Below are 18,160 nucleotides of genomic sequence, written 5' to 3'. Positions count from 1 at the left end.
ACTATAAGAAATTGATTGGTACTGCAATTGCTATGTCTACAATTCCTTGACTTGATTTTGACTAGATAAGTACAGTTTCTTGTAAGAGTTTTCCATACATCATCAAAAAAGAAAAAAAAAACCATGGATGTACCTACTTCGAACTATCAAAGCTGATCAAGAAGAGCTGTTCATAAATTATATAGACTTTGAAGAAATATGACGAATGAATCTAGATCTGAGAGAAATTAGAAATTAGAATCTAGATCTGACGAATGAATATATAGACTTTTTCGATACATCATCAAAAAAGAAAAAAAAACATGGAGATAAAAGTAGAATCCATGGATGTGCCTACTCTATCAAAGCTGATCAAGAAGAGCCGTTCATAAATTATATAGACTTTGAAGAAATATGACGAATGAATCTAGATCTGAGAGAAATTAGAGCCGATCTCGCTTCAATAAGAGCCGCCCAAAAATTAGTGACTGGAATGAAGATGCAACTGGATCCGAGAGACTTCTTTATGATTTATTGTATATATATCCTCTACTACATCCAATTAAAGATTTTATTAGTAGATTTACATTTTACTAATTAAAAAAAAATATACAAGATTTCTCATTTTACATTTAATGACTTTCTAATGTACTCACGAATGGAATTGACACATCAATGTTGTGAGGGTACAGATTCAACCCTTGTTCCATCTCACCATCAATGTATTTCACCTATTTGTATTGTATTCCTGAAATAAAAGGCAGTGTTTGGTTCGCGAATAGAGAAATTCGATGTGTATTACATAAAAAATAAAAACTAAAAAAATAGATTGCATACTATTGAATCCTTATCATTTGCAATTGTCATGTCTACGATTTCTTGAGTTGATTTTGACTGGATCAGTACAGTTTCTTGTAAGAGTCTTCGATTCATCATCACACAAAGACATAAAGAAAAGCAAGGTGATAAATGAAGAATCAATGGAGGTACCTACGTCGAGCGATTAGAGCCGATCAAGAAGAGCCGTTCGAAAATTATGGATTGTGAAGAATTATGACGAAGGAATCTAGACCCGAGAGAGATTAGAACCGATCTCGCTTCAATTTAATTATAGACGGGCATAGATCCAAGACATATAACCCAAACCGGTATCCGGTTTAATTGAATATGTACCAGGAAGAACCTCCAACTGTTGTTGGTGAGTCAAACCAAGTTTCGAAATCTTCAGTAGGTGGGAGGTCACACAAGAGCCCGAACAGCCAAAAGTGTTTGCAACACCTAAATAGTAGTATTGATAATAAAACAATTACTAAAAATCAGAAGACTATAAAAAAGAAACTAAATTCACTTCATTAAAAAAATCCATTTTCCTTTCTTTGTTTGCTTATTGTTAGGTGTAGATATGATGGCATGCCATACACCTATTTTGGGAGGAGTTACTTCATTTGCAAGTTTACTTATACACCAACAAAAAAAAAACAAAAAAGATATGATGATACAAGCTTTGACTAAAAGTATCAAGAAGATGCTACTTTTCTTTAAAAAAATAAAAAAGGAAAATAGGTAAAGCAAACTTTGATATAAGAAAAAAACTCAGTATGTTTGTTAGAAAGATTCATTTACTAAGTCACCACAATAATTCATGCTTAGAGAAGCATGACTTGTCATTAAGCTTAGTGTGCTTCAACTTCACTATCCCAACCGAAAACTAAAAGTACCAAACTGAAATCAATCTGAATTTTATCAAAAACAACCGAACCGGAAGTGACAAGCCCTATCACCAGAATACAACTCACTTGGTGTGTAAATTGTAGATTGTGTAGATCATTTCCATGTAAGAACACCCTTTTAATACGTAAACCAGTTACACGATTGATAACGAGCGAGTAACGATCTGTCTAAACTCTATATCTCTATCGACCAAAACGGCCATTTATTCCTCGTGACCATATTTCTCATCATCACGTACATGTACATCTACACTGTCACTAGTTTTCTGAAACGGCCTCAGTCCCTTAAGAATCTTAAAGGTACGCTTCGTATTAGTGTGTTTTCCCGTAAAACAGATATATATATATAAAATGAAGACATTAGATAAAACAAAGACAAATGTGTGAGAGTAGAAAACAAGAGAAACAATTAACTCAAACTATAGAAGAAAAAAAAACATATTTAGGGTTTCCGGAAGACTCTGCCGGCGATAAGAGCGGCGTCCATGACAATAGAGATGACATCAATGACTTCATCGGGATCGCATGTGTTACCATTAAACGTTGGTTGCTTCGTATTGCTGAAATTGTTCATGCAGTTTATGAACTTCTGACTACACTCTTGGCTTAGATAATCATCTACATCAATATCAACTTATGGTTAGCTAAAATTGTAAATTAAAAGTTGGAATAATAGAGAAAAATTGAGTGTATGTATGTGGTTAATTACTATTCTTGGATTGGACACAAGCATCATGCTTCATGCAACATGAGTCAAGACCATCACAGGGTCTCTCTCCAGGACATCCACTGTACAATAGTCCACAGTACTTTCCATACCTCAAAAGTGGAGGCACTGTCCAGATTATTAAGCATTATATTATTATTTTCCATAATAAAGAAAATGTCACGTGTGTGAATTTTAGTAGTATTATTTATTTAGTTTAGAGGTTGTTCACCTGAACAGAACTCTGATTCACATTTCCGGCTACATTCTTTGCTCTGCCCAAAACAATTCAAATATCAATGATCAGTATTAAACCGGATGTAAACCAAAGGAGATACCAAATACCAATTTCTAGTTTGTATTAAGAATTTTTTTTTGTAACAGATCTATGTGTGTTCCTAAAGGGCTCCATTATTAACTAGTTTTATCTCTGTATTCATGATCCGTAACAATCTTTTGATTCATATCAAAACGAAAAAAAAAAAAACAGAGAGAAAAAAAATATCTAACCAGAGAAACGGTGGGATGTGTGAGCTGAACACCGACGTTAAGAGCAGAGACGGAGACAGAGAAGAAGAATAAGAAAAGGAAACAGGAAAGTATGATCGGAGCCGCCATTGTTTTTGTAAAAGAAAAGTCCACTGGAAAAGCTCGGAAAGTGAGAAGAATATAAACTAAACATTATAAAGGAAGAAAGTGTGAAGGTAGAAGACGAAGAGTCCGTGACTGACTTTGTTTGTCGTTTCATGTCTCGTGACTACTCTACTAATCATTTACCACATGCGCGTCTTCTTCATTAGAAAGCTCACCCGATTCTTCAATCTATTGGGCTTTATAAAGCTTTTTGGGCCAAGTTGGTTGGTTAAGTAAGCATTCAAGGTTTCTAATTCCATTCATTGGTTAAGTTTCAACTATCTGGTTTAGTCCTTTTGAGATAACTTTAATTAAAGAATTTGGAGAATAACTTTAATTGTTGCACAAAAAATAAAAAACTTTAATTAAAGAATTTGGAGAAATGATTTAATTGCCACGGCTTCAAGAGGATAAGCTTGAGAAACGAACAAGATACGTGAAAATTAGCAGATTCACTGATTGATAGTTTGAATCAATAAGACATCTCCGTTGAAGCATCGAGACCTTGTCTAGATGATGGAGACTCGTCAAGGGTTTAGGAGGAACCGATTCTCCAAAACCAGCAGATGTATAACCAATCGATATCCGGTTCACTTTAATTTGTACCGGGAAGCTGGTTAACAAACTTCAATTGTTGTCAAACTGAAAAATTGGGAATTAGGTTTCCGATCACCGGTGTAGCAACGATGAGCGTCGTCAATTTCGCCGGTATATTATGCAAAATCAAATTACATGAACCATCAACAAAAACACCCAAAATTAGGGTTTTAGATTCACTAATTTCGAAGCCCCAAGCATTGTGTTTCATATGAGAACATAAGTTTCATGATTTGCAGAGATGTTCATCGAAAACATGAACTACAACAACTCCAGAAAACGAAAATTCGATTGAACAACAACAAATCAGAAAGAAAAAAAAGAACGAAAAAAATTTGGACCATTTCTCGATTTGTGCGTGTCATCCTTGCGCAGGGGCCATGCTAATCTTCTCTGTATCGTTCCAATTTTATCGGATGTCCCCGAAGGGACAATCACCTTCGTGACTCCGTCGGTATATAAACTCAGCTCCAGCTTCTTCGATAACCGATGTGGGATAAACAATAAACTTACGAAGACTCGTTGTTGGGCCTTTTAAATGAACTTAATGAGCCCATATAGTATAACTTAGCCAGGCTTCTCAACGGCTAATTAAACTCATTGTCTCTACTGCTAATTATTTCAGAAAATATTTTAAAATCTCGGTTTCACGACCCAACAGAAAGAGGTAACAGATCCTTGCGTCTTCTCTCGAATTCGTATCTACTTCTTCTCCGATTCTTTAGTTTCGAGATCCTTTGATTGATTGTTCTTTTTGTGGTCTTCTACAGATTCCGTTCCTCCATCGTTGTTCTTCCTCGCTCTCCCTCTCTCTCTCGGAATCGCAGGTAAGTTTCAATTTTCAAATCAGTGAACCTTATAATGTCTCCGTTATGCATCTTCGAGGTTGATCATTGTGATGTTGAAACCCTAATCTGTGTTCACATCTTCTTAATCGCGTCCGTAATCTCTACTTCGCAGTGTGTTTTGTAGATCTCTTCAGAACTTTCTAGGTTTACCGTCCTGAAAAATCGCTTTATCTCGTCGTGATCGATCAGTAACGATTATCACAGCAATCGTAAGTTTTGTACGTTTGCGATTCCTATTAAACCTGCATCCTATACTGAAGCTTGACAGATCTGTGTTGTTAGTACTCTTTGATTTGATAATCTCAACGAGTTTACTTTTCCTGTTTGGCTTCTGACTCGTGGTGTGGATATACTCAAAAATAGAACTCTAAATAGAGAGGTTTTTGGAGGATTAAAGTTTCCAGTTAGAGCATGATTCTTTATCTAGTTTGATATGAATCGAATTTGCAGCAGTTAGAATGAATTTAATTAAAATCTGTGTCTTTTGATTGGTGACTTCAATTAGTTCTTAATCCTATAGTTGTCTAAACGCTTCACTTTGGCTGATTGATAGATTAAAAAAAATGGAACTCTAAAGCGAGAGGACTCTGTAGAATGAAAGTTTTAATTGGCGCATATTTCCTCATCTAGTTTGATATGAATTCAGGTGCGTAGCAGCTTGAGATATACTTATATTAGAGGTTGACATGAGGTGCAACGCCTGCTGGAGGGAACTGCAAGGCCGTGCCATTTCCACCACATGTGGTCACTTATTATGTATCCAATTTACACTTCTACTTATCTTTTTATACTCTATCTGCCTTCTTCCGCCTTGTTACCTGTGAGCTTGATACGATGACCCTTAACATCATGAGAAGGTACTGAAGATGCTAGCAAGATTCTCAGTAATGATGGGGCCTGTCCCATTTGTGATCAAGTACTCTCCAAGAGGTGAAATAGCTCCCTCCTAACCTACTTTCCTATCTTTAGTTTAGCCTTATTTTTCTTGTTTCCTACTTGACAGTTTATCTTTGTTTTCTATCTTAGTTTAATGAAACCTGTGGATACCAATCCAAATGAAGAATGGGTAAATATAAGTTGTTGAGTTAAGAGTACGCAAAGATGCTATAGCTTTTCTTACTTTCCAGTTTTATGATATTCCATATCTTACATATCCTCATTACTTACCTTTGTTATCAGATGGTGATGGCTGGAATTTCTCCACAAATACGTATCCTTTCCCTAATTGTACTCCTTTTTTACTCTTGGTAGGTTTTTTCAGTTGCAATTTATGTTCTTCAGTTGAACAATTTCCCTCTGTTTTAAATCTAAACTCAATTGCTCTAACTCTTTCTGTTCTGTGTCTTTTGCATTTGTAAAAGTTGATAACAACATGTATAAGGTTCAACGAACCTCCTTCTGTTTTCCTTAATTTAATCCAGTGATGAAGAGTGCATACCGAAGTGTAATGTAGTGTAATGTTTTACATCTCGCAAAGAGACTTAGAGATGCAGTACAAGATGAATAGAGTTGTTGCGCAGTGTCGTCAGAAATGTGAGGGCATGCAAGCAAATTTTAACGAGAAAATGGAGCAGGTACATACAGCATATCAGAAGATGGGAAAGAGGTGTCAGATGATGGAGCAAGAGGTAGAAAACTTGACCAAGGATAAACAAGAGGTATAAATAAAATTAATTTTGAAATTAAAATTAAAAATAAAATTTTTGTTCTTTAAAAAATCAAAAATCTTCCAAAATTTTCATTTTTTTTAAATTCCAAAAAATTTAAAAATTCAAAGAAAATGCAAAAAATTAAAATTACAATTATCAGCTAAAAATTAAAATCGCACTCATAATGGGTACAATATTTATTTTAAGCATTTTAATATGTGGGTATCTTTTTATGTGTGTATAGTTAATTTCAATTTTTAGCAATTGTTTAAAAAATTGAAAATTTTAGAATTTTTTTTATTTTTTCAATTTTTTGGAATTTTAAAGATCTTTTAAAGTTTTTAGAGAATTTTTTATATTCAATCAGTACCAAATAAAATTAAATGTGTTGGTAACTCCATTGAAAGTGCCACTAGCCCAGTGGTAAAATACTTTGCAATTTGCCCCAACCAACTCGAGTTCGAATCCGACGTTAATTTTTCTGTTAAATTTGCTGACGGCGTGCTAAATTGGCAAGTCAACGAAAACATTGTTAGTTAATTTTAAAGTCAATGAAAGTTTTGTGTTTTTTTGGTCAGCTCAAAAGTTCATATTTTTTTGGTAATTCCTGCAAAGTTTGTGCTTTTATTGGCCGAATTCTCATTTAAAAAAACAACACTTGTTGCATCACTTCCCAGGTTGTAGCTGAAGGATCAAATTCAAGTGTTTTGAACCTGAGTGGATATAAGCACTAATGGTCACAACCAGTAAGTGACTCTTTGTTTTTTATAAGCTTACTGTCTTAGTAAGTAAAATCTTAGGAGAAAGCTAGTATTTGAGAAATTGAAGAACTCTCGTCTCTATAAATAGTAATGATAAATCATATATTTTAGTAGAATCAATATAGTGAAACTACTTACAAGGATGTAAGATGCGAGCAAATATAAAAAGACATTTTTGTAAAAAGAAAGCCAAAAAAAAACAGTTATAGGTAAGCACTTGTGGCAAATAGTGTATTGTTCACTGAGGGCTCAGGTTCTCTTGTTTGGTCCAAAAACGTATTTGATCAGTGCCTCTTTAATAGGTAGCATCTCTGGGAACTCCTTGCTTAGTTTAGCACCATCCATTTCATTGTTGCTTCGAGGAGCAACAATGACCTTAGCTTGTTCTTCAACTGTGAAGTTGGACCATTTAAATCCAGGCTCGATGTAACTCTTGTACATCTCCAGTATCTCGTTGTGGCTCACCACCCCTGGGTTGGTGAAGTTCCATATCCCTCTCAGGTTTCTCTTTGCCATCTCGATGGAGATTGGAAGTAGCTCATCTAGTATGGTCATGCTGTTCGGGATGTTCACCACTTTGTTGTAGCGTGATATCTTGGTGATGAAGTTTCGTGGGTTGTTTAGGTCTGATGAGATTGGCATCCGGACTCTCAAAGTACATACATTGTCAAACTCTCTCAAAAGCTCCTCGACCTGGTGACCAGAAGAAGAAACAAAACAGAGTCACTTCTTGGTAATGAGAGAATGTTATGAGTTATAAATAAAGAACATTACCATGGCTTTGGTTTTGGAGTAGAAAGAACCAGTGAAGTTGGGCTTGTCTTCCTCCTTGAAGCCAAGACCAGAACCCTCAGGATGTGCAGCATCGTACTCAAAGATGCAACCGGTGGCGAAATTCATCATCAAGAGACCACTCTCTCTACAAACATCTGCAAGAGTCAACGTACCAGCGACATTGACACGAATGGTCTCGGCTTTGTGAGATTCACACCAGTCAACGTTAGGTCTCCCGGTCAAACCAGCAGCGTTAAACACATGAGTCGGCTTGATGCTACGAATATCAGCAATAAGAGAAGCTCTGTCCTCCAAACGTCCTTTCCCATACTCATATGTAATCCCTTGCTTCTCACATAGTTTCCCTAGAAGACCACCGATCCACCCAGTCTTACCATAGATCAAAAACTTTAACGAGGCTTTGTCATTAGAACCAGCAGTCTTGTTGTTAGGTGTTACGACCGTGAATGTCTGAACGGTGTTGCTCGACGCGTCTTTCTTCTCATCCGAAACATCCGAGAGTCTTCCACCAGGCATCATAAGCATCCTCGGATGAGGAAGCAAAGCTCCAGAGACATCACCCCACCACTCAGGGTTCTGAGTGTACCATTCCATTGTCTTCTTCAACCCATCTTCCCACCCGGTTCTCTCCGACCAACCCAGATTCTTCAGCTTCTGATCATCAAGGAAGTACCTCTGATCATTAAAAGGTCGATTCTCCACAAACTGAATGCTTGATTCAGGATCTTTCCCTAGAAGTTTGCAGATGTCTCTCGCCACATCAATCACTCTTCTTTCTCTCTTTGTTCCGATGTTGTACACGTGACCAACTTCTCCTTTGTGAAGAACAACCTCAAAGGCTTCAGCTACGTCTTCACAGTACAAGTAACTCCTGACGTTAGATCCATCTCCATGGATCGGAAGCGGCTTACCACTCATAGCTAACAACATGAACTTAGGAATCATTTTCTCCGGAAACTGGTTAGGCCCATAAACATTGTTCCCACGGGTAGTGATAACAGGCAATCCATATGATCGACCATAAGCCATCACAAGCATCTCAGCACCAGCCTTAGTAGCTGAGTATGGATTCGTCGGTAAAAGCTGAGAAGCTTCATGGTTTCCAACAGCAGCATCCTCATCTGTTTCTCCATAGACTTCATCGGTACTCACATGGATAAACCTCCTGATCTGTCTTGTTACTTTACAGGCTTCAAGAAGAACATGAGTACCGTATATATTGTTCTTGGTAAACTCAAAGCTGTTACCGAAGGAGTTGTCAACATGGGTTTGAGCAGCAAAGTGCATGATGGTATCGATGTTTTCAGTGATGAGAAGGTAGCTAACGAGGTCATCACTAGCGATATCTCCTTTGACAAACTTGAAGTTTGGAGAAGAATGCGAAGGGTTGAGATTCTTGAGATCTGAACAGTAATCAAGCTTGTCCAAGACAACGATCTTGTAATCTGGATAGCTACGGATTAGTCTGTTGGCAACATGAGAAGCAATAAATCCAGCAGCTCCAGTTATGAGAATGTTCTTGGGCTTATATGTAGTAGCCATTTTAAAATGAAATACCTGTAACAACAACAAAAACAACGTTACAGCATCAAATGGATGCAAGCAAATACAGAAAAAAACAGATCCAGATCCAATCACCAGGTCTTAAAGAAGAAAACAATGACACATTGATATGGGATCATGTAAACAGACAACATCCAGGAAACTAGATCGCATGTTACGTTACTCACGTTACATCATTTGCAAATCTAGTGTAAAGCATTAGATAATTTTCAGAAGAAAGAAAAAGAGAGAAACATTTCACGTACCGACACAAGTCAGATAACCTTAGGACGAAAGATCCTAAGAGATAGAGAGAGAGATCAAAAAGAAAGAACAGTATGGAGGAAGAAGAGGAAGAAGAGAAAGAAGGAAAATCTACGGTCCACGGAGCGTCTCTGGACACTGCGCCTCTTATATTCTCAGACAGTTACGGAGAACCGTAGGAGCGAATTGACGGTTTTACCCTAAGTTGTCTTACTTTTTACAGTTTTCACTTGAGTTTAGCGTCCGACATAAAGAAACTCATGTCTTTTTCTAAAGAAACTCATGTTTTTTTTTAACAAAAAAAAAAAAGAAACTCATGTCTTTTTCTAAAGAAACTCATATCTTTTTTTTCTTTTTTTTTGAACATTTAAACTCATGTCTTTTTCTTGTTTGTTCATTTTATTGTCTTTTTCTCGTACGCATTTATAATAGGAAAATTCAAGAATAATCAAAAAGGATAAATTAAAATAATTAATTGCTTATTAAAAAAGAATGGAGCAAAATAAATTATTTTCATTATTTCTCTAATTTTATATTCCAGTTGAGGATTAATATCACTTGTTTGATTTAACTAGACAAAATATGATTTTCGTTAATCATATGGTTAGAATTGGGAATTGATTAAAATCAATGTGTAAAGTGTAACGAACATGAGTACCAGAAATGTCACCTGAGGATTAATATCACTTGTTTGTTTATGATCTAAAGTGTAACGAACGCCACATGCCAGTTTAAAAATTATCAATGCTAGATTGAATGCATCTACATGTCAACCCGTGATTAAGTATCAGTTTAATTCAATTCAACAAAAGAAAAAGACCAGAGATTAAACATAACGGATCATTCAATGCAGATGCTTAATTCACGCAACGCTATAATTTAATTCCTTCCTCAAATACATTCTTCCATGTGCTTATTAAAAGAAAACAGAAAGTCGTTAACAATAAATGGAAACCCAGTGACATGTGCTTGGTTCAGGCTTATATGGGGGTTATGTCCCAGCCTAATAAACCGGTTTCCTTAAAACCGGTTTGGTTTTTATTTTCTGGCAGCCATTGAGAAAATGGCTAATTATAATGTGCATGAAGTATGATTCACGGAGGGTAAAGATCTAATAGCCAATGCCTTTTGTTAACTATTCCATGTTTATCGGCTTAACGATTCTCTATATTAACATCTTAGATACAATGTTTTCCGATAACCAAAGAGACTTTCCCTCATTGTTGAAGAACCAACCCATAAGGTAGTAATGGGACCTATCTTGAAGTTTAAGAAGTATATAATCACCACCGTCTTCTTCTCTTCCATGAACTACGCTTATAACAAATTCAAAGACTATGGAGCCAACAAGATAACCGAAACCATTACCGGTAACAACCCGGGATCAGACTGATCTAACCAAATCTTGTGAGTTACAACATCAGAAAGTCTTTTATTATATCATTTGAAAGCTGTTCAAATCAGACCCTGGCCCAATAATTCTCTACACAAAAAAAACTAGGACCGGAGACCCTAAATAGTTGTGCCTATGTTCATGTGTGCTGCTACTGCAACCGCTGCGGCCCCGGCTGGACCAAACTGTGTCTGTGATTGCAACAGCTTAGCATCGATGGCCATATTGTTGTTGTTGCTTGAGTGTTCTACATTAGGGACTTGTGATTGGAAATAAGGGTTTGGGCGGTTCACAATCTCCACGTTTGTTTGGTTAGTCCTAGCAGCTGGAGGTACGGTGACAAATTCTTGTGGTTTAGGCTGAAAAGAAGCCTCAACCTTGCTGTTATTTGGGTTCATCATGGTGTTTGCTTTGAAGTAGCAGTGAGGAGATGATACCGCGCTTCTGAAGTAAGTTTCTTTGAGGTACCTACCATTCTCATAACTAACAGATGATTCCACAACACGTCCTGCTCTACCTGTAGACACACACACACAGAGACTAAATTGATTACAATGGGTTCTATGAAGTCTCAAACTTTAGGAGATAAATAGGTTTTTACCAGATGGTGGTACTCTTGGAGGAGGTCCTAAAGCTCTAGTTCCTGCAGGAATTGGTTGACTGGTGGAATGGACTACACTTGAATGAACTGTAGACCTGTGGAAGATGATAAACAAGAGGTAGAGAACATATTAAAACTCTGTTTAATCAGAAGAGAGAACAATAAGAAAAAAGAAGAAACACACCGAGGAAGTGAAACGTGCTTCCTCTCAAGAGGTATGACCGGACCATTTCTACTGCTATTCTCCTCTAAGTAATTGAACTGCTTCCTAAGATGTCCTATGGCGCTGCAACAAAGACGTCAAAGAAAATTAGCAAAAAACAGATGAAATGAAGTGAATGATTAGGCAAAAAAACAACACAAACCTAGGATATACGAAACTTGATCCCTCAGAACCACTCATATAGTCCTTGAGCAACTGAGGATGGTACTCCAGTATCTCCCTGTATATAAGTTCCCTAATGTCATCCTTTGTCAACCTTCTTCTCTCAAACTCAAACTCCATCTTCGAGATTGGCTGACATGAAGGCTCTCTTTCAACCTTAGCAAGACCCTTAAAGTAAGGATCAGCCAGTGCCTCTGCAGCAGTTGGTCTATCCTTTGGATCAAAAGCCAACAGCCTCTGCAAGAGTCTGATTGCTAAAGGATCTGCTTTGCAGAATTTTTGAGAGAAGGTGACCGGATTTTTGTTCTTCATCTCACTCAAGTATTTTCTAGCTTTATCATTTCTAACCTGTAATGATATATACAGATGTTTTAGCTATTACAATTTCAAATAAACATAAATGGTCATGAATCTGTAAACATACTCCAGAAATAGTCTCTGGTTTTGGTGTGCCAAGAAGATCAGTAATCAACTCCAGCTGATGAGAAATGCTTTTCCCCGGAAACAATGGCTTCCCTGTTAGTACCTCTGCAAAGATGCAACCAATGCTCCATATGTCTATAGCTGGAGTATACTGCAAATAAATAGATAGTAACTTAAATCAGACTAAAAATGAGAAAATTAATATTAAAAAAAAAATCAGAAATATTATTTTGCAGGAGAATGCAAAAGAAAGCACTCAATGGACATAATAACCTGATACAAGGTTACCTGATTTCACAGGTTTTCAACCTCCAGGAGAGTTCAAAAGTCATCCCTGAACAAGAACTATTTCAATATTCTTTATCCCACAGGAACTACACAACTCTAATACAACTATATCTATTAACAGTTACAGTATTATTCTACACCAACCATATCCTATACACATAGACAAGTACAGAGAACCAACCAGTGTGCATAGATTAAGTACACAGTAACACATACCTTAGTAAAGAATGATCCACAGAGCTCAGGCGCTCTGTACCATCTTGTGGCAACATAGTCCTGCATTGAAGAGAGATGTCAAACACACAGAACATGAAGACAGTTAACAAACAGAAAGAGACAACGAGGGATACAAACCGTCCACAAGACTGTTGTAGGAGTATCATTAAACGCAACTCTAGCCAACCCAAAGTCACAAACTTTCAACTTGCTGTTTGCATTCGCCAGTATATTCTTCGGCTTAAGATCACGATGATAAACATTAGCCGTATGCATAAACTTCAAGGCGCGAAGCATCTGGTAAAGGAAAAACTGGTGGTGATCGCGAGTCAGATCATCGTTAGCTTTAATAACTTGGTGAAGATCAGATTCCATGAGCTCAAAGACAACGTAGATGTCTTTGAACTCTCGCTTGGAAGGAGGAAGCATGATGCTTTTGATCTCCACTATATCAGGATGCCTTAGGAGCCTCAGAAGCTTGACCTCACGGAGGATCCGAAGCGCGTCGGAGATGTGTTCGAAGATGTCGTTGATCTTCTTGATTGCGACTTTCTCTCCCGTGTGCGTGTCGATGGCTGCGCACACAACTCCGTAGCTTCCTTTGCCGATGACTTCGAGGATTCGGTATCGGTTGGCGTCGCCGTACTCTGTGAAAAAGTCCATCTCTTTCGTGTCCTAATCAAAGACAAAACATAAACTTTAACACTACTAAATACATCAAATTTTGATCATGCAATAATGTAAAGGTTGTTAATTTATCACAAAGGTTTGACTTTTAAATCTCTGATTAACAAATTGAGAGAGAGAGAGAGCGAGAGAGAGAGAGAGAGACTAACCCTCTTTGCTTGATTTGGTTGCATCCTCTTCAAAGTTATCGACTTTAACCTTGCCCTGATTGATTCCAATCGATACGAACAAACCCACAAACTCAAAACTCAGAAAACTATATCTTCAGACAGATTCGCACAATAGTGAAGAAGACAAGAGAGAAGAAGAAAACAAACCCTAGAAGCAGCGATCGGAGAAGAAGAGACGAGAGAGAGACGAGAGAACCCCAAAGGCTTTTATCAAAATAGAATTTGTTATCCTCGTGCTACTTATTGCGTACGGTTTAAAAGTCTCAGATGAGTGGCGGTTTCGTTATTGTTAGCAACTCTAAGGGTGTGTATGTAGGTTTTGATAGTTTTCCATGACCTCTTTGGAAAAGTACTCATTGGGTTAAGCCAACTGTTGCCTGGACTTGGACCGTTGATAAGTTCTTTATTTCAGATTTAAATTATATCCCCTCTTTTTGCCAAGTGGTCCATTTAGCCCTCCACGTGGAAGAGAAATTTAATCAACTAAAGTAGTACTATATTTTCTTATTATGATCAATACAAATTCCTAATTAAGGAACAAATCAATTAATCTATCTTTTTTAGGTAACAACTACTATTCAGTTGACTAAATTCATATGTATTCAATTATCCGGTTTAATTAATAAAAACAAATCATTCATCCATCTTTAATTTTCTTTTTGAGGAAACAACTAACCAGTTGACTAAATTCATGTATGTGAACAATTATTTTTAAAAGATATTAATTTGGCAACAGATTTGACATTGATTATTAATTATTCTTAGAGATTTTACCAGTTCAAAGTTCAAACACGATGACATACACGAATTATATTAGGGAAATTGTTATAGGATAAAGACACATGATTTTTTTGGTAGAATTTATATCTTTGACATCTCAATCAACCAGTTTGAATAGAATTTTGAACAGAGAGGGCACTAAAGACACATGTTTGATAACAAACATCCCTTATATACTAAAGCACAAGTCACAAGACCAACAAAATTTTGACACATGGAATATGTTTAACAATTTTATAAAAAATTACAAATGTCAAAAAAAAATATAAACAGTTTCGTCTTTCTTAACTGATTTCTATGTATTATTTTTATTTATTTTTTATATAAAATCTTCCTAATATTTCTCACAACTACTCCCATGATCTCATTATATCTGAAACTGTTACAGTGCCATAAATTCAACTTCATCTCTTATTGCACGTAAATTCCTAAGTTTTTCTGCAAAGACTCCAATGACTCTCTCCGAAAATGTGATGACATTTCAGTTTCTAACTAAATAGATCAAAACTTTCTAATGTTCGTATCTACATTTCTGAGATCAACATAGTCTCTTGCTATGGGCGACGGATAGACAAGCGCACAACAAAATTGGCCGATGAAGGTTAAAGTGAGGTTAGTGAGACTTAAAATGCCCAAACTCTTTATGCTCAAAGGATAATTTTCTTTATGTTGATTTTTTATTCACAGATCTTTTTCTCCTAATCTTCTTATAACCTTTTTCCTCTTTTAGATATTAGCAGAAGCTACATATTGCAAAATGAAAAAGTGACGCGATCAAAATATGTCGGTAACATTTCAAAATGGACTAAATCTATTATCGCTGAAATATATATGTTTTATATATTGTGCTTGTGGTTGATTATTCAGGGAACGAGAGTTAGAGAGACTCCTATGGGAGCACATGCACAAGACTTCTAACTTTAGAAGCACCACAAAAAAAAAACAGAGAAAAATTTGTTGATAACCAGAAGGTAACAAATGTGATAAAGAAACTCGGATGGTAGGGGAAACGATAAAGATTCATGTCTACTTTCAAGAGCAAGACCTAATCTGATGAGGTTAGTCTTCCTATTTTTATTTGCATGTTTATATTTTTATTTTCATTGAAAATGATACAAACGAATTGACCAAAGAAAACAACAGCAGATAGACGAAGGAAAAAAAAAAACAAAAAGATTGGTATTTTAATTTGCTCTGTGCAAGAGATATGCCTTCTCTCAATTTGTTTGCATGTATAATGATTTATTTTGTTTTGAAAATACGATCAATAATTTACAGTTTGGGTTTATAAGGGATTGTTGCAAGATATAACATCAAACTTCTTTCCCGTGCAATGCACGGGAGATAATACTAGTTCAATATAATTCAAACCAATATCGAGAAAACGATCTTCCGTATATCATCAAGTGGTTGGCTTCATATCTGATTATCTGTCTTTCGTTCGTGTGTTTAGTCATTTTTCATATTCGTGATAATAATAAAAATCTAAACAAAAAAAAGAAGAAGGTTGAAATCCTCATTGGAATAATGGTATCTCTTAATCTTAGTGCTACTGCAAGATTTATTTTTTTTTTTAATAAAAAAAAGGGAAGTTTACTAAAATGACACAAATTAGTTATGTTATTACTAGAATGACTTATATTTTTTGAAATTTATTAAAATATTTTTTTGGTCGAAATTGCCCATACACATAGTTATAACAAAAAAAAAATATTACCCAAATGCCCTTATTATTTAATCGACGGCCGATTTGTTTTCAAAAAAATAAATCTATCGACCAATAAGTCTATTTATAAAATCTGTGTAGAAAAAAAAAACTACTATTAAAGTGGTGGCAGATTTTTTAGAAAACGTCAGATTTGTTCACACGGCAGATTTAATTGTCAGATTTGATTAAAAAACAGATTTTTAAGAATATGTCTATCGAATATGGTAGTAGATTATTTCTAAATGGTAGATTTATAAAATCAACTTATTTTTTTCTGGGTAGATTTACTTTTTGTGATCGACTTATTTTCTTAAGGCAGATTTATATAGCCGATTTAAGATTGTTGACAGACTTTTTTTTTTATGAAGTGGCAGACTTTTTCTTTACGTGATAGCAGACTTTTTGTTTATGTTGCGGCAGATTTATTAATGAAAATCTGGGTTTATGTACAACACTTATAGTTGCTAGAGATCTCGTAATGGGTTCATCGGAGAATGGATATAAGGAGTTACCTTCTTACCTGCACAAGATTAGAATGGCAAATCCTGGGACCTTAGCTCGACTGGAAGTTGATGCAAACAATAGATTTAAGTACTTATTCCTTGCATTCAGCGCTAGCATTACTGGCTTCCCATTTATGAGAAAGGTTGTGGTGGTTGATGGTACTTTCTTGCAAGGAAAATACAAAGGAACGCTTCTCATTGCAACATCACAGGATGGTAATTTTCAGATATTTCCGATAGCATTTGCTGTGGTTGACACAGAGAATGATGAATCATGGACATGGTTCTTCCGTCAACTCAGCCGTGTGATACCCGATGATGAAGGATTGGCATTAATTTCTGACAGGCACAAGTCAATAAGAAAGGCAATTTCAGTGGTCTATCCGTTGGCTAGCACGGGAATTTGCACGTACCACTTATATAAGAACATCTTATTACGGTACAGAGGACGTGATCTGTTTGGTTTGGTCAAAAAAGCTGCGTACTCTTTTAGGTTAGCTGACTTTGAAGCAAGCTTCGAGACGATTAAAGGGTTAAATCCAGATTTACATGCATATTTGGAACGTGCTGATGTGTGTAAGTGGGCTCGAGCGCATTTTAGAGGTGATAGATATAACATCCTTACAAGTAACATAGCTGAATCCATAAACAGAGCTTTGTCAGATGTGAGAAGCTTGCCAATTGTTCGCCTTTTAGAGTCTATCCGATTAATGATGACACGTTGGTTTGCAACAAGAAAACATGATGCTGACTTGATGAAAACTTCTCTGACTCGTGGTGTGGAGAAGTTGTTGGAGGTAATATATGTATAATCAATTTTTTTATTTCGGTAGACTGGTTTCTAATAACAATACTTTACCATTTTCAGGGCCGTATACCTATTGCTAATCTATTAAAGGTTCAAGCTATCGACATTCATCAGTCACAAGTGATGGGAGTCTCATCTTTACATGTTGTAAACCTTACAGAAAAAACATGTTCTTGCCGTAGATTTGATTTGGAGAAGCTACCATGTGCTCATGCTATAGCTGCTGCGGAAGCTAGAAAGATATCACGTATATCACTTTGTCACAAGTACTATCGGACGCAGTACCTTTACAATGCATATTTCACTCCTGTTATGCCCAATGCAGCTGATGTTCCAATTCCAGAAGAAGTTGCAAAGAGGATCTGTTTGCCGCCTGATGTCCGCCAACCACCGGGAAGACCCAAAAAATCAAGACATAAATCTATTTTGGAGAAAGTTGCAGACAAGAAGCGGCCAAGGAAGGAACACACATGTAGAATTTGTAACCATGTGGGACACAATTCTACAACATGTCCTCTTAAGTGATGAGTATTCTATTTAGTTTCTTGGTATACTCTTTTGGTGTTTCATTACTATTTAGTTCATTTCCTATTAAGATTTTTTTTTAAATATATCAGAACTATTTAACCATGGCCTAGATCTTTAAGAATCCTGCGTGCGAAAGTTGAACTGAAGAAGCATAGTAAGAGGACGA

The 18,160-nt window shown here is 36.2% G+C and overlaps 4 protein-coding genes, 1 non-coding gene and 1 pseudogene across 6 annotated transcripts; 2 read left to right on the top strand and 4 right to left on the bottom strand.

The window, feature by feature from the left end:
- Positions 1-2,021: 2,021 nt before the first annotated feature.
- On the bottom strand, positions 2,022-3,168 carry LOC103868431 (phospholipase A2-alpha). Its single transcript, XM_009146522.3, has 4 exons — positions 2,926-3,168; positions 2,648-2,690; positions 2,419-2,544; positions 2,022-2,327 (listed from the first exon to the last, which is right to left on the bottom strand). The coding sequence occupies exons 1-4, from the start codon at positions 3,031-3,033 to the stop codon at positions 2,152-2,154; spliced, it is 453 nt and encodes a 150-aa protein (XP_009144770.1). The 5' UTR covers positions 3,034-3,168; the 3' UTR covers positions 2,022-2,151.
- Positions 3,169-3,974: 806 nt separating this feature from the next.
- On the bottom strand, positions 3,975-4,077 carry LOC117134524. The gene has a single exon (XR_004458709.1). It is a non-coding gene; the product is annotated as a U6 spliceosomal RNA (small nuclear RNA).
- A 241-nt stretch (positions 4,078-4,318) lies between these two features.
- Positions 4,319-7,040, top strand: LOC103868429 (annotated as a pseudogene).
- LOC103868430 (trifunctional UDP-glucose 4,6-dehydratase/UDP-4-keto-6-deoxy-D-glucose 3,5-epimerase/UDP-4-keto-L-rhamnose-reductase RHM2) lies at positions 6,987-10,600 on the bottom strand. 2 transcript variants are annotated; one of them, XM_009146521.3, is made up of 3 exons: positions 9,337-10,600; positions 7,678-9,255; positions 6,987-7,596 (listed from the first exon to the last, which is right to left on the bottom strand). In XM_009146521.3, exons 2-3 carry the CDS (start codon positions 9,238-9,240, stop codon positions 7,153-7,155), a joined length of 2,007 nt encoding a protein of 668 aa, XP_009144769.1. In that variant the 5' UTR covers positions 9,241-9,255; positions 9,337-10,600; the 3' UTR covers positions 6,987-7,152. The 2 variants fall into 2 exon arrangements, with proteins under 2 accessions (XP_009144769.1, XP_009144768.1); XM_009146520.3 differs by having other exon boundaries at positions 9,507-10,600.
- Positions 10,601-10,856: 256 nt separating this feature from the next.
- On the bottom strand, positions 10,857-13,956 carry LOC103868428 (mitogen-activated protein kinase 18). Its single transcript, XM_009146519.3, has 9 exons — positions 13,815-13,956; positions 13,647-13,701; positions 12,949-13,485; positions 12,811-12,870; positions 12,308-12,457; positions 11,864-12,231; positions 11,683-11,784; positions 11,499-11,593; positions 10,857-11,414 (listed from the first exon to the last, which is right to left on the bottom strand). Exons 2-9 carry the CDS (start codon positions 13,668-13,670, stop codon positions 11,017-11,019), a joined length of 1,734 nt encoding a protein of 577 aa, XP_009144767.1. The 5' UTR covers positions 13,671-13,701; positions 13,815-13,956; the 3' UTR covers positions 10,857-11,016.
- Positions 13,957-16,592: 2,636 nt separating this feature from the next.
- LOC103848898 lies at positions 16,593-18,046 on the top strand. The gene is made up of 2 exons (XM_033290958.1): positions 16,593-17,455; positions 17,527-18,046. Exons 1-2 carry the CDS (start codon positions 16,634-16,636, stop codon positions 17,989-17,991), a joined length of 1,287 nt encoding a protein of 428 aa, XP_033146849.1. The 5' UTR covers positions 16,593-16,633; the 3' UTR covers positions 17,992-18,046.
- The last annotated feature ends 114 nt before the right edge of the window (positions 18,047-18,160 follow it).

The sequence above is a fragment of the Brassica rapa genome, chromosome A05 (assembly GCF_000309985.2).
Source record: "Brassica rapa cultivar Chiifu-401-42 chromosome A05, CAAS_Brap_v3.01, whole genome shotgun sequence".
Taxonomy (NCBI): Eukaryota; Viridiplantae; Streptophyta; class Magnoliopsida; order Brassicales; family Brassicaceae; genus Brassica; species Brassica rapa.
This window is presented reverse-complemented; position numbering and strand designations above follow the sequence as displayed.